At 44.0% G+C, this 23,956-nt stretch overlaps 1 protein-coding gene across 1 annotated transcript in view; it reads right to left on the bottom strand.

The window, feature by feature from the left end:
* LOC139422613 (lethal(2) giant larvae protein homolog 1-like) overlaps positions 1 to 14,894 on the bottom strand; it is a 41,088-nt gene extending 26,194 nt beyond the window's left edge. Inside the window, exons 1-2 of the mRNA XM_071173759.1 lie at positions 14,704 to 14,894; positions 9,168 to 9,265 (exon numbers count right to left, since the gene is read on the bottom strand). Of these exons, the coding sequence (XP_071029860.1) occupies positions 9,168 to 9,265; positions 14,704 to 14,784 (179 nt within the window). The 5' untranslated portion in view covers positions 14,785 to 14,894. The remainder of the gene's footprint in view (positions 1 to 9,167; positions 9,266 to 14,703) is intronic.
* Positions 14,895 to 23,956: the final 9,062 nt, after the last annotated feature.

Raw genomic sequence — 23,956 nt, 5'->3', positions numbered from 1 at the left:
TTCTAACAGATAGATCCTGGTCCAGCCCAGTCCTGGTTCTAACAGATAGATCCTGGTCCAGGGATAATATAACACAGTATCCATCCCAGTCCTGGTTCTAACAGATAGATCCTGGTCCAGCTCAGTCCTGGTTCTAACAGATATATTATCCCTGGACCAGGATCTAACACAGTATCCAGCCCAGTCCTGGTTCTAACAGAGACATCCTGGCCCAGCCCAGTCCTGGTTCTAACAGATAGATCCTGGTCCAGGGATAATATAACACAGTATCCAGCCCAGTCCTGGTTCTAACACAGACATCCTGGTCCAGCCCAGTCCTGGTTCTAACAGAGACATCCTGGTCCAGGGATAATATAACACAGTATCCAGCCCAGTCCTGGTTCTAACAGAGACATCCTGGTCCAGCCCAGTCCTGGGTCTAACAGATAGATCCTGGTCCAGCCCAGTCCTGGTTCTAACAGATAGATCCTGGTCCAGGGATAATATAACACAGTATCCAGCCCAGTCCTGGTTCTAACAGATAGATCCTGGTCCAGCCCAGTCCTGGTTCTAACAGATAGATCCTGGCCCAGCCCAGTCCTGGTTCTAACAGATAGATCCTGGTCCAGGGATAATATAACACAGTATCCAGCCCAGTCCTGGGTCTAACAGATAGATCCTGGTCCAGCCCAGTCCTGGTTCTAACAGATAGATCCTGGTCCAGGGATAATATAACACAGTATCCAGCCCAGTCCTGGTTCTAACAGAAACATCCTGGTCCAGCCCAGTCCTGGTTCTAACAGATAGATCCTGGTCCAGCCCAGTCCTGGTTCTAACAGAGACATCCTGGTCCAGGGATAATATAACACAGTATCCAGCCCAGTCCTGGGTCTAACAGATAGATCCTGGTCCAGCCCAGTCCTGGTTCTAACAGATAGATCCTGGTCCAGGGATAATATAACACAGTATCCAGCCCAGTCCTGGTTCTAACAGAAACATCCTGGTCCAGCCCAGTCCTGGTTCTAACAGATAGATCCTGGTCCAGCCCAGTCCTGGTTCTAACAGATAGATCCTGGTCCAGCCCAGTCCTGGGTCTAACAGAGACATCCTGGTCCAGCCCAGTCCTGGTTCTAACAGAGACATCCTGGTCCAGCCCAGTCCTGGATCTAACAGAGACATCCTGGTCCAGCCCAGTCCTGGTTCTAACAGAGACATCCTGGTCCAGTGATAATATAACACAGTATCCAGCCCAGTCCTGGGTCTAACAGATAGATCCTGGTCCAGTCCTGGCTGCTACTGTAATGGAGAGGAGAGGGGACTTTCAGACAAGACCCAGAAACAAAGCTCCCTCTCACTCACAAAGGGGTAAGGGGTAACACAGGGCAGGAAAACATGCATTCCATAAGGAGAGACCGACTCCCCCATATCCCCCAGACAACATACACACACAATCCTGTCTGACACACGGAGAGGGGGAGGAGACACACGGAGAGGGGGAGGAGACACACGGAGAGGGGGAGGAGACAGAGGGGGAGACACACGGAGAGGGGGAGGAGGCAGAGGGGGAGACACACGGAGAGGGGGAGGAGACAGAGGGGGAGACACACGGAGAGGGGGAGAGGAGACACGGAGAGGGGGAGGAGACACACAGAGAGGGGGAGGAGACAGAGGGGCAGACACACGGAGAGGGGGAGGAGACACAAGGAGAGGGGGAGGAGACACACGGAGAGGGGGAGGAGACACACGGAGAGGGGGAGGAGACAGAGGGGGAGACACACGGAGAGGAGGAGGAGACAAATGGCGAGGGGGAGACACACGGAGAGGGGGAGACACACGGAGAGGGGGAGGAGACAGAGGGGGAGACACACGGAGAGGGGGAGGAGACACACGGAGAGGGGGGGAGAGGAGACACACGGAGAGGGGGGAGAGGAGACACACGGAGAGGGGACACACGGAGAGGGGGGGGAGGAGACACACGGAGAGGGGGGGGAGACACACGGAGAGGGGGGAGAGGAGACACAGAGAGGGGGGGAGAGGAGACACAGAGAGGGGGGGAGAGGAGAGACACGGAGAGGGGGGGGAGAGGAGACACACGGAGAGGGGGGGAGACACACGGAGAGGGGGGGGAGAGGAGACACACGGAGAGGGGGGGGAGAGGAGACACACGGAGAGGGGGGGAGAGGAGACACACGGAGAGGGGGGGAGAGGAGACACACGGAGAGGGGGGGGAGAGGAGACACACGGAGAGGGGGGGAGAGGAGACACACGGAGAGGGGGGGAGAGGAGACACACGGAGAGGGGGGGGAGAGGAGACACACGGAGAGGGGGGGGAGAGGAGACACACGGAGAGGGGGGGGAGAGGAGACACACGGAGAGGGGGGGAGAGGAGACACACGGAGAGGGGGGGAGAGGAGACACACGGAGAGGGGGGAGAGGAGACACACGGAGAGGGGGGGAGAGGAGACACACGGAGAGGGGGGAGAGGAGACACACGGAGAGGGGGGGAGAGGAGACACACGGAGAGGGGGGGAGAGGAGACACACGGAGAGGGGGGGAGAGGAGACACACGGAGAGGGGGGGAGAGGAGACACACGGAGAGGGGGGAGAGGAGACACACGGAGAGGGGGGAGAGGAGACACACGGAGAGGGGGGGAGAGGAGACACACGGAGAGGGGGGGAGAGGAGACACACGGAGAGGGGGGGAGACACACGGAGAGGGGGGGGAGAGGAGACACACGGAGAGGGGGGGAGAGGAGACACACGGAGAGGGGGGGAGAGGAGACACACGGAGAGGGGGGGAGAGGAGACACACGGAGAGGGGGGGAGAGGAGACACACGGAGAGGGGGGGAGAGGAGACACACGGAGAGGGGGGAGAGGAGACACACGGAGAGGGGGGAGAGGAGACACACGGAGAGGGGGGAGAGGAGACACACAGAGAGGGGGGGGAGAGGAGACACACAGAGAGGGGGGGGAGAGGAGACACACAGAGAGGGGGGAGAGGAGACACACGGAGAGGGGGGAGAGGAGACACACGGAGAGGGGGGGAGAGGAGACACACGGAGAGGGGGGGGAGAGGAGACACACGGAGAGGGGGGGAGAGGAGACACACGGAGAGGGGGGGAGCAGACCTAATCCCATTTCACTACTACCTTACTCAGACCTGATCCCATTTCACCACTACCTTACTCAGACCTGATCCCATTTCACTACTACCTTACTCAGACCTAATCCCATTTCACCACTACCTTACTCAGCCCTAATCCCATTTCACTACTACTTTACTCAGACCAGATCCCATTTCACTACTACCTTACTCAGACCTGATCCCATTTCACCACTACTATTATCATTGATGCCTTACTCAGACCTAATCCCATTTCACTACTACCTTCCTCAGACCTAATCCCATTTCACTACTACTTTACTCAGACCAGATCCCATTTCACTACTACCTTACTCAGACCTGATCCCATTTCACCACTACTATTATCATTGATGCCTTACTCAGACCTAATCCCATTTCACTACTACCTTCCTCAGACCTAATCCCATTTCACTACTACCTTCCTCAGACCTAATCCCATTTCACTACTACCTTCCTCAGACCTAATCCCATTTCACTACTACTTTACTCAGACCTGATCCCATTTCATCACTACTATTATCATTGATGCCTTACTCAGCCCTGATCCCATTTCACTACTACCTTACTCAGACCTAATCCCATTTCACTACTACTTTACTCAGACCTAATCCCATTTCACTACTACCTTACTCAGACCTAATCCCATTTCACTACTACCTTACTCAGCCCTGATCCCATTTCATCACTACTATTATCATTGATCCCTTACTCAGACCTGATCCCATTTCACCACTACTATTATCATTGATGCCTTACTCAGACCTAATCCCATTTCACTACTACCTTACTCAGACCTGATCCCATTTCACCACTACCTTACTCAGACCTGATCCCATTTCACTACTACTTTACTCAGACCTAATCCCATTTCACTACTACCTTACTCAGATCTAATCCCATTTCACTTCTACCTTCCTCAAACCTAATCCCATTTCACTACTACCTTACTCAGACCTGATCCAATTTCACTACTACTACCATTATAATTTATGCTTTACTCAGATCCAATCCCATTTCACTACTACCTTCCTCAGACCTAATCCCATTTCACGACTACTTTACTCAGAACTGATCCCATTTCACTACTACCTTACTCAGACCTAATCCCATTTCACTACTACCTTCCTCAGACCTAATCCCATTTCACTACTACCTTCCTCAGACCTAATCCCATTTCACTACTACTTTACTCAGACCTGATCCCATTTCACTACTACCTTCCTCAGACCTGATCCCATTTCATCACTACTATTATCATTGATGCCTTACTCAGCCCTGATCCCATTTCACTACTACCTTACTCAGACCTAATCCCATTTCACTACTACCTTCCTCAGACCTAATCCCATTTCACTACTACCTTACTCAGACCTGATCCCATTTCATCACTACTATTATCATTGATGCCTTACTCAGCCCTGATCCCATTTCACTACTACCTTACTCAGACCTAATCCCATTTCACTACTACCTTACTCAGACCTAATCCCATTTCACTACTACCTTACTCAGACCTAATCCCATTTCACTACTACCTTACTCAGCCCTGATCCCATTTCATCACTACTATTATCATTGATGCCTTACTCAGACCTGATCCCATTTCACCACTACTATTATCATTGATGCCTTACTCAGCCCTGATCCCATTTCACTACTACCTTACTCAGACCTAATCCCATTTCACTACTACCTTACTCAGACCTAATCCCATTTCACTACTACCTTCCTCAGACCTAATCCCATTTCACTACTACTTTACTCAGACCTGATCCCATTTCACCACTACTATTATCATTGATGCCTTACTCAGACATAATCCCATTTCACTACTACCTTCCTCAGACCTAATCCCATTTCACTACTACCTTCCTCAGACCTAATCCCATTTCACTACTACCTTCCTCAGACCTAATCCCATTTCACTACTACCTTACTCAGACCTGATCCCATTTCACTACTACTACCATTATAATTTATGCTTTACTCAGATCCAATCCCATTTCACTACTACCTTCCTCAGACCTAATCCCATTTCACTACTACCTTACTCAGACCTGATCCCAATTCAATCACCACTATTATCATTGATGCCTTACTCAGCCCTGATCCCATTTCACTACTACCTTACTCAGACCTAATCCCATTTCACTACTACCTTACTCAGACCTAATCCCATTTCACTACTACCTTACTCAGACCTGATCCCATTTCACCACTACTATTATCATTGATGCCTTACTCAGACCTAATCCCATTTCACTACTACCTTCCTCAGACCTAATCCCATTTCACTACTACCTTCCTCAGACCTAATCCCATTTCACTACTACCTTACTCAGACCTGATCCCATTTCATCACTACTATTATCATTGATGCCTTACTCAGACCTAATCCCATTTCACTACTACCTTACTCAGACCTGATCCCATTTAACCACTATTATCATTGATTCCTTACTCAGACCTAATCCTATTTCACTACTACCTTACTCAGAACTAATCCCATTTCACTACTACCTTACTCAGACCTAATCCCATTTCACTACTTCCTTCCTCAGACCTAATCCCATTTCACTACTACCTTACTCAGAACTGATCCCATTTCACTACTACCTTACTCAGACCTGATCCCATTTCACAACTACTTTACTCAGACCTAATCCCATTTCACTACTACCTTACTCAGCCCTGATTCCATTTCACCACTACTATTATCATTGATGCCTTACTCAGCCCTGATCCCATTTCACCACTACTATTATCATTGATGCCTTACTCAGCCCTGATCCCATTTCACTACTACTATTATCATTGATGCCTTACTCAGCCCTGATCCCATTTCACCACTACTATTATCATTGATACCTTACTCAGCCCTGATCCCATTTCACTACTACCTTACTCAGCCCTGATCCCATTTCACCACTACTATTATAATTGATGCCTACTGCTGTTGGGCCACTCTTGTTCTTATATGGAGAGAGCAGAGATGTCATCAGGGCAAAGAGTCTCAAATATAAAATATATTTCGATTTGTTTAACACTTTTTTTGGTTACTACATGATTCCATGTGTTACTTCATAGTAATATACACTGTATATATACACACACCAAGTACACCAACACACTAGAGGTATATATATATATATACACCAAGTACACCAACACACTACAGGTATATATATATATACACCAAGTACACCAACACACTACAGGTATATATATATATACACCAAGTACACCAACACACTACAGGTATATATATATACACCAAGTACACCAACACACTACAGGTATATATATATATATATACACCAAGTACACCAACACACTACAGGTATATATATATATATATATATATACACACCAACACACTACAGGTATATATATATATACACCAAGTACACCAACACACTACAGGTATATATATATATATATACACCAAGTACACCAACACACTACAGGTATATATATATACACCAAGTACACCAACACACTACAGGTATATATATATACACCAAGTACACCAACACACTACAGGTATATATATATATACACACCAAGTACACCAACACACTACAGGTATATATATATACACCAAGTACACCAACACACAACAGGTATATATATATATATATATACCAAGTACACCCACACACTACAGGTATATATATATATATACACCAAGTACACCAACACACTACAGGTATATATATATATACACCAAGAACACCAACACACTACAGCTATATATATATATACACCAAGAACACCAACACACTACAGGTATATATATATATATATATATATACACACCAAGTACACCAACACACTACAGGTATATATATATACACCAAGTACACCAACACACTACAGGTATATATATATATACACACCAAGTACACCAACAAACTACAGGTATATATATATACACCAAGTACACCAACACACTACAGGTATATATATATATATATATATACACCAAGTACACCAACACACTACAGGTATATATATATATATATATATATATATATACACACCAAGTACACCAACACACTACAGGTATATATATATATATATATATATACACCAAGTACACCAACACACTACAGGTATATACACCAAAACGGTCATGCTGGAGGATGTTGCAGGCAGCAGAACGTTCTCCACGGCGTCTCCAGACTGTCACGTCTGTCACATGTGCTCAGTGTGAACCTGCTTTCATCTGTGAAGAGCACAGGGCGCCAGTGGCGAATTTGCCAATCTTGGTGTTCTCTGGCAAATGCCAAATGTCCTGCACGGTGTTGGGCTGTAAGCACAACCCCCACCTGTGGACGTCGGGCCCTCATACCACCCTCATGGAGTCTGCTCAAACGGTCAGAAACAGACACATGCACGTTTGTGGCCTGCTGGAGGTCATTTTGCAGGGTTCTGGCAGTGCTCCTCCTGCTCCTCCTTGCACAAAGGCGGAGGTAGCGGTCCTGATGCTGGGTTGTTGCCCTCCTCCACGTCTCCTGATGTACTGGCCTGTCTCCTGGTAGCGCCTCCATTCTCTGTACACTACGCTGACAGACACAGCAAACCTTCTTGCCACAGCTCGCATTGATGTGTCATCCTGGATGAGCTGCACTACCTGAGCCACTTGTGTGGGTTGTAAACTCCTTCTCATGCTACCACTAGTGAAAGCACCGCCAGCATTCAAAAGTGACCAAAACATCAGCCAGGAAGCATAGGAACTGAGAAGTGGTCTGTGGTCCCCACCTGCAGAACCACTCCTTTATTGGGGGTGTCTTGCTAATTGCCTATAATTTACACCTGTTGTCTATTCCATTTGCACAACAGCATGTGAAATGTATTGTCAATCAGTGTTGCTTCCTAAGTGGACAATTTGATTTCACAGAAGTGTGATTGACTTGGAGTTACATTGTGTTGTTTAAGTGTTCCCTTTATTTTTTTGAGCAGTGTATATTACAGCCTTATTCTAAAATGGATTAAATAGTTTATTTTTCTCATCAATCTACACACAATACCCCGTAATGACATCACAATACCCCGTAATGACATCACAATACCCCATAATGACATCACAATGCCCCATAATGACATCACAATGCCCCATAATGACATCACAATGCCCCATAATGACCTCTGTCATTGCCAACAAAGGGTATATAACAAAGTATTGAGATAAACTTTTGGTAAATAACAAATACTTATTTTCCACCATAATTTGCAAATAAATTCATTAAAAATCCTACAATGTGATTTTCTGTATTTTATTTTCTCATTTTGTCTGTCATAGTTGAAGTGTACCTATGATGAAAATTACAGGCCTCTCACATCTTTTTAAGTGGGAGAACTTGCACAATTGGTGGCTGACTAAATACTTTTTTGCCCCACTGTATGTGATTCTCCATTCAGTAGAGGAGCAACAGTCTCTCTCCCTCCTCCCCTCCCTCTACCCCACCTCTCAGCTGTGCCTGGTACTACCAACCAGTCTATCACAGCAAGCTGAAAGACATGACACACACACACACACAACAGAGATCTACAACTGAATTAATGGAACATGATGACATGAGAACACCAGACTGAAGGACTGACCAACTAGGATGTGTTCTCTACAATATCTCTAGATGTGCGGACGGAAATAATTTCCTTCTCCTCACATAACGTTACCTACCTCACACTCCTCAGACAGAGACAGAGAGAGAGAGAGACAGACAGACGGAGAGACAGACAGACAGAGAGACAGACAGAGGGACAGAGAGATAGATAGAGACAGAAAGAGAGAGACATAGACAGAGAGAGACAGACAGAAAGAGAGACAGAGAGAAAGAGAGACAGAGACAGAGAGAATGAGAGAGAGAGAGACACAGAATGAGAGAGAGAGAGAGAGAGAGAGAGAGAGAGAGAGAGAGAGAGAGAGAGACAGAGACAGAGACAGAGACAGAGAGAAAGACAGACAGAAAGAGAGACAGAGACAGAGAGAGACAGACAGAGAGAAAGGAGCATGTGTACAGGGCTGGTAAAGGATACATCTTGATGGCTCCAGACTTGGTCCCGATGGCCATGAGCTGCAGCTGGGGGTCAAAGGCCAAAGCACAGGGCTGGTGGGGGAACCCATGTTCCACGGTCTGATGGAGGGAGAAACAGAGAGGGGTTACTCAGAGGAAGACAGGAACGGAGAGGAAGACAGGAACGGAGAGGAGGACAGAGAGGGGTTACTCAGAGGAACAGCATTGACTACAGGACAGAGAGAGAAACAAACTGACAGCATTGACTACAGGACAGAGAGAGAAACAAACTGACAGTATTGACTACAGGATAGAGAGAAACAGACTGACAGCATTGACTACAGGACAGAGAGAAACAAACTGACAGCATTGACTACAGGACAGAGAGAAACACACTGACAGCATTGACTACAGGACAGAGAGAGAAACAAACTGACAGCATTGACTACAGGACAGAGAGAGAAACAAACTGACAGCATTGACTACAGGACAGAGAGAGAAACAAACTGACAGCATTGACTACAGGACAGAGAGAGAAACAAACTGACAGCATTGACTACAGGACAGAGAGAGAAACAAACTGACAGCATTGACTACAGGACAGAGAGAGAAACAAACTGACAGCATTGACTACAGGACAGAGAGAAACACACTGACAGCATTGACTACAGGACAGAGAGAGAAACACACTGACAGCATTGACTACAGGACAGAGAGAGAAACACTGACAACATTGACTACAGGACAGAGAGAGAAACACTGACAGCATTGACTACAGGACAGAGAGAGAAACAGACTGACAGCATTGACTACAGGACAGAGAGAGAAACAGACTGACAGCATTGACTACAGGACAGAGAAACAGACTGACAGCATTGACTACAGGACAGAGAGAGAAACACACTGACAGCATTGACTACAGGACAGAGAGAAACAAACTGACAGCATTGACTACAGGACAGAGAGAAACACACTGACAGCATTGACTACAGGACAGAGAGAAACAAACTGACAGCATTGACTACAGGACAGAGAGAGAAACAAACTAACAGACTGACAGCATTGACTACAGGACAGAGAGAAACAAACTGACAGCATTGACTACAGGACAGTGAGAGAAACAAACTGACAGCATTGACTACAGGACAGAGAGAGAAACAAACTGACAGCATTGACTACAGGACAGAGAGAGAAACAGACTGACAGCATTGACTACAGGACAGAGAGAGAAACAAACTGACAGCATTGACTACAGGACAGTGAGAAACAAACTGACAGCATTGACTACAGGACAGAGAGAAACAAACTGACAGCATTGACTACAGGACAGAGAGAAACAAACTGACAGCATTGACTACAGGACAGAGAGAAACAAACTGACAGCATTGACTACAGGACAGAGAGAGAAACAAACTGACAGCATTGACTACAGGACAGAGAGAAACAAACTGACAGCATTGACTACAGGACAGAGAGAAACAAACTGACAGCATTGACTACAGGACAGAGAGAAACAAACTGACAGCATTGACTACAGGACAGAGAGAGAAACAAACTGACAGCATTGACTACAGGACAGAGAGAGAAACAAACTAACAGCATTGACTACAGGACAGAGAGAAACACTGACAGCATTGACTACAGGACAGAGAGAGAAACAGACTGACAGCATTGACTACAGGACAGAGAGAAACAGACTGACAGCATTGACTACAGGACAGAGAAACAGACTGACAGCATTGACTACAGGACAGAGAGAGAAACACACTGACAGCATTGACTACAGGACAGAGAGAAACAAACTGACAGCATTGACTACAGGACAGTGAGAAACAAACTGACAGCATTGACTACAGGACAGAGAGAGAAACAAACTGACAGCATTGACTACAGGACAGTGAGAAACAAACTGACAGCATTGACTACAGGACAGAGAGAGAAACAAACTAACAGACTGACAGCATTGACTACAGGACAGAGAGAAACAAACTAACAGCATTGACTACAGGACAGTGAGAAACAAACTGACAGCATTGACTACAGGACAGAGAGAGAAACAAACTGACAGCATTGACTACAGGACAGAGAGAAACAAACTGACAGCATTGACTACAGGACAGAGAGAGAAACAAACTGACAGCATTGACTACAGGACAGAGAGAGAAACAAACTGACAGCATTGACTACAGGACAGTGAGAAACAAACTGACAGCATTGACTACAGGATAGAGAGAGAAACAGACTGACAGCATTGACTACAGGACAGAGAAACAGACTGACAGCATTGACTACAGGACAGAGAGAGAAACACACTGACAGCATTGACTACAGGACAGAGAGAAACAAACTGACAGACTGACAGCATTGACTACAGGACAGAGAGAAACAAACTAACAGCATTGACTACAGGACAGTGAGAAACAAACTGACAGCATTGACTACAGGACAGAGAGAGAAACAAACTGACAGCATTGACTACAGGACAGAGAGAAACAAACTGACAGCATTGACTACAGGACAGAGAGAGAAACAAACTGACAGCATTGACTACAGGACAGAGAGAGAAACAAACTGACAGCATTGACTACAGGACAGAGAGAGAAACAAACTGACAGCATTGACTACAGGACAGTGAGAAACAAACTGACAGCATTGACTACAGGACAGAGAGAAACAAACTGACAGCATTGACTACAGGACAGAGAGAAACAAACTGACAGCATTGACTACAGGACAGAGAGAGAAACATACTGACAGCATTGACTACAGGACAGAGAGAAACAAACTGACAGCATTGACTACAGGACAGAGAGAAACAAACTGACAGCATTGACTACAGGACAGAGAGAGAAACATACTGACAGCATTGACTACAGGACAGAGAGAGGAACAAACTGACAGCATTGACTACAGGTCAGAGAGAAACAAACTAACAGCATTGACTACAGGACAGAGAGAAACAAACTGACAGCATTGACTACAGGACAGAGAGAGAAACAAACTGACAGCATTGACTACAGGACAGAGAGAGAAACAGACTGACAGCATTGACTACAGGACAGAGAAACAGACTGACAGCATTGACTACAGGACAGAGAGAGAAACACACTGACAGCATTGACTACAGGACAGAGAGAAACAAACTGACAGCATTGACTACAGGACAGAGAGAGAAACAAACTAACAGACTGACAGCATTGACTACAGGACAGAGAGAAACAAACTAACAGCATTGACTACAGGACAGAGAGAAACAAACTAACAGCATTGACTACAGGACAGAGAGAAACAAACTAACAGCATTGACTACAGGACAGAGAGAGAAACAAACTGACAGCATTGACTACAGGACAGAGAGAAACAAACTGACAGCATTGACTACAGGACAGAGAGAAACAAACTGACAGCATTGACTACAGGACAGAGAGAGAAACAAACTGACAGCATTGACTACAGGACAGAGAGAGAAACAAACTGACAGCATTGACTACAGGACAGAGAGAAACAAACTGACAGCATTGACTACAGGACAGAGAGAAACAAACTGACAGCATTGACTACAGGACAGAGAGAGAAACAAACTGACAGCATTGACTACAGGACAGAGAGAGAAACAAACTGACAGCATTGACTACAGGACAGAGAGAAACAGACTGACAGCATTGACTACAGGACAGAGAGAAACAAACTGACAGCATTGACTACAGGACAGAGAGAGAAACAGACTGACAGCATGGACTACAGGACAGAGATAAACAAACTGACAGCATTGACTACAGGACAGAGAGAAACAGACTGACAGCATTGACTACAGGACAGAGAGAAACAAACTAACAGCATTGACTACAGGACAGAGAGAGAAACAAACGGACAGCATTGACTACAGGACAGAGAGAAACAAACTGACAGCATTGACTACAGGACAGAGAGAGAAACAAACTGACAGCATTGACTACAGGACAGAGAGAGAAACAAACTGACAGCATTGACTACAGGACAGAGAGAAACAAACTGACAGCATTGACTACAGGACAGAGAGAAACAAACTGACAGCATTGACTACAGGACAGAGAGAAACAAACTGACAGCATTGACTACAGGACAGAGAGAGAAACAAACTGACAGCATTGACTACAGGACAGAGAGAAACAAACTGACAGCATTGACTACAGGACAGAGAGAAACAGACTGACAGCATTGACTACAGGACAGAGAGAAACAAACTGACAGCATTGACTACAGGACAGAGAGAGAAACAGACTGACAGCATTGACTACAGGACAGAGAGAGAAACACACTGACAGCATTGACTACAGGACAGAGAGAAACAAACTGACAGGTAAACACACACCCCCTCTAACAAACTGTCCAATGTAGAGTTTGAATTGTGTGTTCTGGGTAAGGGGTGTTTTTGGTGAGGGGTAGGTAAACACACACCCCCTCACCTCTAACCAGCGGCCACAGCAGGACTGGGTCTGTAAGGAACCACCCGTGACAGTCGGCAGCTGCCAAATCCCTGGCTGCTATGGAGAGCAGGGGGGTATGTTGTGTGTGTGTGTGTGTGTGTGTGTGTGTGTGTGTGTCAGTGTGCCGTTAGAGCCCACAGCGTTTGGTTCCACAATGACACACACATATCATCCATCTCCTGTTGATCTGTGAATCTTCCATGTAATCAAGCTATTAAATGATACGTGTTCGCCTACAGGCCTGTATGGCCTGCTGTTGACTGTTCCTTACGTTACAACACTCAGAAACAATGGACCCATCACGACACCCGCAGTCTGTTCTGGTTCATATAGGAACACCTGCAGAGCCTGAAGTCTGTACCCCCGTCAACTTTGAGAACTAATCATGGATGTCCTAAATGTTGGGGAATGTCGGATAACTGTGGTCTCGGTGAAGAAATTAAAACAATAGTAGGCCCTTTTTCTGTTTTCACAGGCAAAATACGCAAACATGACATTCCTGAGACTTTCAACATGGAAGAAAAGTTTAACGGTTGTAAAACAGTCAGATCGGGTTGAATAATGGTCCTCTCTCTTTAGATAATCTGGTATCAATTCACCAAAACATTTTCGACAAGTGTTGGGTTTGAACAGAGCATATAGCATCAAGGCAGTAACGGGTAGAAGAAGTTGTTGTTGTTAGTTTGAACAGGCCGACACAGCGGCGGGGGGGTTGAAAACTATTATGTAGCTACTGACTGGTCGTGAAAACGAGTTGCATTCCAACGCGGAGACCTCCGCGACATCATTCCTCTGATACATCTACACACACATTCTGCGGGTTGGTTGGTTTGGAGGAACGACGAGACGAGGGCAGAAGACAGGAGGGACAGACGAGAGGATGGACAGAGAGGATGGCAAACGAGACGACCACAGAAAAGAGGAGGACAGAGGAGAGGAGGGCAAACGAGACGAGGACAGAAGAGAGGAGGAACGATGAGAGGAGGGGTTCTGCATACTCGCCACCGAGATCCGCTGTTCCCCCCAAAACCCCATTTTCCTGCAGTCGGCGGGTTGGGTCTTATTTTGGGGGGGAGGTCTGTGTTACTTTACCTTGTTGAAGGCGAACAATTCCTGTTTAATTTTCTCTCTCTGTGGGTCGTTGCCCTGCCGACGGAACCTAAACTTCATCATCGTGCGTCCCGGGCAGCGGAGAGGGTCGTTTCCCGGAGCGGTGGATTCCTGGGCGGTTTAATAAATGCGGAGGAACAATGTGGCGAGGATCCTTCCTACCATGCAGCTTGCAGCGGTGCTTTCTATTCTGTTCAGTGGGGCAGCAGCTCTCTGCCTGTCTATCCGACTCACAGTACCGTTCTCCTAGCAGCAGGAAATTATGCCTGCATCTTTTATTAAATAAGAGTCCCCCTGCAAAGACATGCTAAACTTTGGGAATATCGATTTTTTTTTCTTCACTTTACTGCAGTACACAGTAGCGGTGCGTGGGTAACATCACTGGCCAAGCCAGAAAAAAGCTATATTCCACCCTATGTGTTGTGATAATTGTGTTGTTTGCTCTATAATTAGTTTATATGCCTTGACACCGTGATATATAGACCTAAAGGCAGAGATATCGTGATATATAGACCTAAAGGCCTTGACACAGTGAAATATAGACCTAAAGGCCTTGACACCGTGATATATAGACCTAAAGGCCTTGACACAGTGATATATAGACCTAAAGGCAGAGACACAGTGATATATAGACCTAAAGGCCTTGACACTGTGATATATAGACCTAAAGGCCTTGACACAGTGATATATAGACCTAAAGGCCTTGACACAGTGATATATAGACCTAAAGGCCTTGACACAGTGATATATAGACCTAAAGGCCTTGACACAGTGAAATATAGACCTAAAGGCCTTGACACAGTGATATATAGACCTAAAGGCCTTGACACAGTGAAATATAGACCTAAAGGCCTTGACACCGTGATATATAGACCCAAAGGCCTTGACACCGTGATATATAGACCTAAATGCAGAGACACTGTGATATATAGACCTAAAGGCCTTGACACCGTGATATATAGACCTAAAGGCCTTGACACAGTGATATATAGACCTAAATGCAGAGACACAGTGATATATAGACCTAAAGGCCTTGACACCGTGATATATAGACCTAAAGGCCTTGACACAGTGATATATAGACCTAAATGCAGAGACACAGTGATATATAGACCTAAAGGCCTTGACACAGTGATATATAGACCTAAAGGCCTTGACACAGTGATATATAGACCTAAAGACCTTGACACAGTGATATATAGACCTAAATGCAGAGACACAGTGATATATAGACCTAAAGGCAGAGACACAGTGATATATAGACCTAAAGGCCTTGACACAGTGATATATAGACCTAAAGGCAGAGACACAGTGATATATAGACCTAAAGGCCTTGACACCGTGATATATAGACCTAAAGGCAGAGACACAGTGATATATAGACCTAAAGGCCTTGACACAGTGATATATAGACCTAAAGGCCTTGACACTGTGATATATAGACCTAAAGGCAGAGACACAGTGATATATAGACCTAAAGGCCTTGACACAGTGATATATAGACCTAAAGGCCTTGACACAGTGATATATAGACCTAAAGGCAGAGACACAGTGATATATAGACCTAAAGGCCTTGACACAGTGATATATAGACCTAAAGGCAGAGACACAGTGATATATAGACCTAAAGGCCTTGACACAGTGATATATAGACCTAAAGGCCTTGACACTGTGATATATAGACCTAAAGGCAGAGACACAGTGATATATAGACCTAAAGGCCTTGACACAGTGATATATAGACCTAAAGGCCTTGACACAGTGATATATAGACCTAAAGGCAGAGACACAGTGATATATAGACCTAAAGGCCTTGACACAGTGATATATAGACCTAAAGGCCTTGACACAGTGATATATAGACCTAAAGACCTTGACACAGTGATATATAGACCTAAATGCAGAGACACAGTGATATATAGACCTAAAGGCAGAGACACAGTGATATATAGACCTAAAGGCCTTGACACAGTGATATATAGACCTAAAGGCAGAGACACAGTGATATATAGACCTAAAGGCCTTGACACAGTGATATATAGACCTAAAGGCCTTGACACAGTGAAATATAGACCTAAAGGCAGAGACACAGTGATATATAGACCTAAAGGCCTTGACACTGTGATATATAGACCTAAAGGCAGAGACACAGTGATATATAGACCTAAAGGCCTTGACACAGTGATATATAGACCTAAAGGCCTTGACACAGTGATATATAGACCTAAAGGCCTTGACACAGTGATATATAGACCTAAAGGCAGAGACACAGTGATATATAGACCTAAAGGCCTTGACACAGTGATATATAGACCTAAAGGCCTTGACACCGTGATATATAGACCTAAAGGCAGAGACACAGTGATATATAGACCTAAAGGCCTTGACACAGTGATATATAGACCTAAAGGCCTTGACACAGTGATATATAGACCTAAATGCAGAGACACAGTGATATATAGACCTAAAGGCCTTGACACAGTGATATATAGACCTAAAGGCCTTGACACAGTGATATATAGACCTAAAGGCCTTGACACAGTGATATATAGACCTAAAGGCCTTGACACAGTGATATATAGACCTAAAGGCAGAGACACAGTGATATATAGACCTAAAGGCCTTGACACAGTGATATATAGACCTAAAGGCCTTGACACAGTGATATATAGACCTAAAGGCAGAGACACAGTGATATATAGACCTAAATGCAGAGACACAGTGATATATAGACCTAAAGGCAGAGACACAGTGATATATAGACCTAAATGCTAAGTGCTGCTCACATACAGTCCTCCTCCAGTGTATTGTATAGGGGGCTATGGAGGGGTGGAGCAGGAAGTGCTGCTCACACACAGTCCTCCTCCAGTGTATTGTATAGGGGGCTATGGAGGGGTGGAGCAGGAAGTGCTGCTCACACACAGTCCCCCTCCAGTGTATTGTATAGGGGGCTATGGAGGGGTGGAGCAGGAAGTGCTGCTCGATATGTACCACACACAGTCCCACTCCAGTGTATTGTATAGGGGGCTATGGAGGCCTGGAGAAGGAAGTGCTGCTCGATATGTACCACACACAGTCCCACTCCAGTGTATTGTATAGGGGGCTATGGAGGCCTGGAGAAGGAGGTGCTGCTCGATATGTACCACACACAGTCCCACTCCAGTGTATTGTATAGGGGGCTATGGAGGGGTGGAGAAGGAAGTGTTGCTCACACACAGTCCTCCTTCAAAACCGACCGTAATTGGTTAGTAGAGACCCTAACTGAGTGATTCCCATTTTAACTGAGACAGGTAGAAAAGGTTTCTCTACAACCCAATATTCTCAACATACCAGTGTATTGTATAGGGGTCTATGGAGACATACCAGTGTATTGTATAGGGGTCTATGGAGACATACCAGTGTATTGTATAGGGGTCTATATACCAGTGTATTGTATAGGGGTCTATATACCAGTGTATTGTATAGGGGTCTATATACCAGTGTATTGTATAGGGGTCTATATACCAGTGTATTGCATAGGGGTCTATGGAGACATACCAGTGTATTGCATAGGGGTCTATGGAGACATACCAGTGTATTGTATAGGGGTCTATGGAGACATACCAGTGTATTGTATAGGGGTCTATATACCAGTGTATTGTATAGGGGTCTATATACCAGTGTATTGTATAGGGGTCTATATACCAGTGTATTGTATAGGGGTCTATATACCAGTGTATTGTATAGGGGTCTATGGAGACATACCAGTGTATTGTATAGGGGTCTATATACCAGTGTATTGTATAGGGGTCTACGGAAACATACCAGTGTATTGTATAGGGGTCTATATACCAGTGTATTGTATAGGGGTCTATATACCAGTGTATTGTATAGGGGTCTATATACCAGTGTATTGTATAGGGGTCTATATACCAGTGTATTGTATAGGGGTCTATATACCAGTGTATTGTATAGGGGTCTATATACCAGTGTATTGTATAGGGGTCTATGGAGACATACCAGTGTATTGTATAGGGGTCTATATACCAGTGTATTGTATAGGGGTCTATATACCAGTGTATTGTATAGGGGTCTATATACCAGTGTATTGTATAGGGGTCTATGGAGACATACCAGTGTATTGTATAGGGGTCTATATACCAGTGTATTGTATAGGGGTCTATATACCAGTGTATTATATAGGGGTCTATATACCAGTGTATTGTATAGGGGTCTATATACCAGTGTATTGTATAGGGGTCTATATACCAGTGTATTGTATAGGGGTCTATGGAGACATACCAGTGTATTGTATAGGGGTCTATATACCAGTGTATTGTATAGGGGTCTATATACCAGTGTATTGTATAGGGGTCTATATACCAGTGTATTGTATAGGGGTCTATATACCAGTGTATTGTATAGGGGTCTATATACCAGTGTATTGTATAGGGGTCTATATACCAGTGTATTGTATAGGGGTCTATATACCAGTGTATTGTATAGGGGTCTATATACCAGTGTATTGTATAGGGGTCTATATACCAGTGTATTGTATAAACATACCAGTGTATTGTATAGGGGTCTATATACCAGTGTATTGTATAGGGGTCTATATACCAGTGTATTGTATAGGGGTCTATGGAGACATACCAGTGTATTGTATAGGGGTCTATATACCAGTGTATTGTATAGGGGTCTATATACCAGTGTATTGTATAGGGGTCTATATACCAGTGTATTGTATAGGGGTCTATATACCAGTGTATTGTATAGGGGTCTATATACCAGTGTATTGTATAGGGGTCTATATACCAGTGTATTGTATAGGGGTCTATGGAGACATACCAGTGTATTGTATAGGGGTCTATGGAGACATACCAGTGTATTGTATAGGGGTCTATGGAGACATACCAGTGTATTGTATAGGGGTCTATGGAGACATACCAGTGTATTGTATAGGGGTCTATGGAGACATACCAGTGTATTGTATAGGGGTCTATATACCAGTGTATTGTATAGGGGTTTATATACCAGTGTATTGTATAGGGGTCTATGGAGACATACCAGTGTATTGTATAGGGGTCTATATACCAGTGTATTGTATAGGGGTCTATATACCAGTGTATTGTATAGGGGTCTATATACCAGTGTATTGTATAGGGGTCTATACCCAGTGTATTGTATAGGGGTCTATGGAGACATACCAGTGTATTGTATAGGGGTCTATGGAGACATACCAGTGTATTGTATAGGGAGGGGTCTATATACCAGTGTATTGTATAGGGGTCTATATACCAGTGTATTGTATAGGGGTCTATATACCAGTGTATTGTATAGGGGTCTATATACCAGTGTATTGTATAGGGGTCTATATACCAGTGTATTGTATAGGGTCTATATACCAGTGTATTGTATAGGGGTCTATATACCAGTGTATTGTATAGGGGTCTATATACCAGTGTATTGTATAGGGGTCTATGGAGACATACCAGTGTATTGTATAGGGGTCTATGGAGACATACCAGTGTATTGTATAGGGGTCTATGGAGACATACCAGTGTATTGTATAGGGGTCTATGGAGACATACCAGTGTATTGTATAGGGGTCTATGGAGACATACCAGTGTATTGTATAGGGAGGGGTCTATATACCAGTGTATTGTATAGGGGTCTATATACCAGTGTATTGTATAGGGGTCTATATACCAGTGTATTGTATAGGGGTCTACGGAAACATACCAGTGTATTGTATAGGGGTCTATATACCAGTGTATTGTATAGGGGTCTATATACCAGTGTATTGTATAGGGGTCTATGGAGACATACCAGTGTATTGTATAGGGGTCTATGGAGACATACCAGTGTATTGTATAGGGAGGGGTCTATATACCAGTGTATTGTATAGGGGTCTATATACCAGTGTATTGTATAGGGGTCTATATACCAGTGTATTGTATAGGGGTCTATATACCAGTGTATTGTATAGGGGTCTATATACCAGTGTATTGTATAGGGGTCTACGGAAACATACCAGTGTATTGTATAGGGGTCTATATACCAGTGTATTGTATAGGGGTCTATATACCAGTGTATTGTATAGGGGTCTATGGAGACATACCAGTGTATTGTATAGGGGTCTATATACCAGTGTATTGTATAGGGGTCTATATACCAGTGTATTGTATAGGGGTCTATATACCAGTGTATTGTATAGGGGTCTATATACCAGTGTATTGTATAGGGGTCTATGGAGACATACCAGTGTATTGTATAGGGGTCTATGGAGACATACCAGTGTATTGTATAGGGGTCTATGGAGACATACCAGTGTATTGTATAGGGGTCTATGGAGACATACCAGTGTATTGTATAGGGGTCTATGGAGACATACCAGTGTATTGTATAGGGAGGGGTCTATATACCAGTGTATTGTATAGGGGTCTATATACCAGTGTATTGTATAGGGGTCTATATACCAGTGTATTGTATAGGGGTCTATATACCAGTGTATTGTATAGGGGTCTATATACCAGTGTATTGTATAGGGGTCTATATACCAGTGTATTGTATAGGGGTCTATATACCAGTGTATTGTATAGGGGTCTATATACCAGTGTATTGTATAGGGGTCTATATACCACTGTATTGTATAGGGGTCTATATACCAGTGTATTGTATAGGGGTCTATATACCAGTGTATTGTATAGGGGTCTATATACCAGTGTATTGTATAGGGGTCTATATACCAGTGTATTGTATAGGGGTCTATATACCAGTGTATTGTATAGGGGTCTATATACCAGTGTATTGCATAGGGGTCTATGGAGACATACCAGTGTATTGCATAGGGGTCTATGGAGACATACCAGTGTATTGTATAGGGGTCTATGGAGACATACCAGTGTATTGTATAGGGGTCTATATACCAGTGTATTGTATAGGGGTCTATATACCAGTGTATTGTATAGGGGTCTATATACCAGTGTATTGTATAGGGGTCTATGGAGACATACCAGTGTATTGTATAGGGGTCTATATACCAGTGTATTGTATAGGGGTCTATATACCAGTGTATTGTATAACATACCAGTGTATTGTATAGGGGTCTATATACCAGTGTATTGTATAGGGGTCTATATACCAGTGTATTGTATAGGGGTCTATATACCAGTGTATTGTATAGGGGTCTATATACCAGTGTATTGTATAGGGGTCTATATACCAGTGTATTGTATAGGGGTCTATATACCAGTGTATTGTATAGGGGTCTATGGAGACATACCAGTGTATTGTATAGGGGTCTATATACCAGTGTATTGTATAGGGGTCTATATACCAGTGTATTGTATAGGGGTCTATATACCAGTGTATTGTATAGGGGTCTATGGAGACATACCAGTGTATTGTATAGGGGTCTATATACCAGTGTATTGTATAGGGGTCTATATACCAGTGTATTGTATAGGGGTCTATATACCAGTGTATTGTATAGGGGTCTATATACCAGTGTATTGTATAGGGGTCTACGGAAACATACCAGTGTATTGTATAGGGGTCTATATACCAGTGTATTGTATAGGGGTCTATATACCAGTGTATTGTATAGGGGTCTATGGAGACATACCAGTGTATTGTATAGGGGTCTATATACCAGTGTATTGTATAGGGGTCTATATACCAGTGTATTGTATAGGGGTCTATATACCAGTGTATTGTATAGGGGTCTATATACCAGTGTATTGTATAGGGGTCTATATACCAGTGTATTGTATAGGGGTCTATATACCAGTGTATTGTATAGGGGTCTATGGAGACATACCAGTGTATTGTATAGGGGTCTATGGAGACATACCAGTGTATTGTATAGGGGTCTATGGAGACATACCAGTGTATTGTATAGGGGTCTATGGAGACATACCAGTGTATTGTATAGGGGTCTATAGAGACATACCAGTGTATTGTATAGGGAGGGGTCTATATACCAGTGTATTGTATAGGGGTCTATGGAGACATACCAGTGTATTGTATAGGGGTCTATATACCAGTGTATTGTATAGGGGTCTATATACCAGTGTATTGTATAGGGGTCTATGGAGACATACCAGTGTATTGTATAGGGGTCTATATACCAGTGTATTGTATAGGGGTCTATATACCAGTGTATTGTATAGGGGTCTATGGAGACATACCAGTGTATTGTATAGGGGTCTATGGAGACATACCAGTGTATTGTATAGGGGTCTATGGAGACATACCAGTGTATTGTATAGGGGTCTATGGAGACATACCAGTGTATTGTATAGGGGTCTATGGAGACATACCAGTGTATTGTATAGGGAGGGGTCTATATACCAGTGTATTGTATAGGGGTCTATATACCAGTGTATTGTATAGGGGTCTATATACCAGTGTATTGTATAGGGGTCTATATACCAGTGTATTGTATAGGGGTCTATATACCAGTGTATTGTATAGGGGTCTATATACCAGTGTATTGTATAGGGGTCTATGGAGACATACCAGTGTATTGTATAGGGGTCTATGGAGACATACCAGTGTATTGTATAGGGGTCTATGGAGACATACCAGTGTATTGTATAGGGGTCTATGGAGACATACCAGTGTATTGTATAGGGGTCTATGGAGACATACCAGTGTATTGTATAGGGAGGGGTCTATATACCAGTGTATTGTATAGGGGTCTATATACCAGTGTATTGTATAGGGGTCTATATACCAGTGTATTGTATAGGGGTCTATATACCAGTGTATTGTATAGGGGTCTATATACCAGTGTATTGTATAGGGGTCTATATACCAGTGTATTGTATAGGGGTCTACGGAAACATACCAGTGTATTGTATAGGGGTCTATATACCAGTGTATTGTATAGGGGTCTATATACCAGTGTATTGTATAGGGGTCTATGGAGACATACTAGTGTATTGTATAGGGGTCTATATACCAGTGTATTGTATAGGGGTCTATATACCAGTGTATTGTATAGGGGTCTATATACCAGTGTATTGTATAGGGGTCTATATACCAGTGTATTGTATAGGGGTCTATATACCAGTGTATTGTATAGGGGTCTATATACCAGTGTATTGTATAGGGGTCTATGGAGACATACCAGTGTATTGTATAGGGGTCTATGGATACATACCAGTGTATTGTATAGGGGTCTATGGAGACATACCAGTGTATTGTATAGGGGTCTATGGAGACATACCAGTGTATTGTATAGGGGTCT

The sequence above is a fragment of the Oncorhynchus clarkii genome, chromosome 12, assembly GCF_045791955.1.
Source record: "Oncorhynchus clarkii lewisi isolate Uvic-CL-2024 chromosome 12, UVic_Ocla_1.0, whole genome shotgun sequence".
Taxonomy (NCBI): Eukaryota; Metazoa; Chordata; class Actinopteri; order Salmoniformes; family Salmonidae; genus Oncorhynchus; species Oncorhynchus clarkii.
Note: the sequence above shows the minus strand (reverse complement) of the source record. Positions and strands in the feature narration are given on the sequence as shown.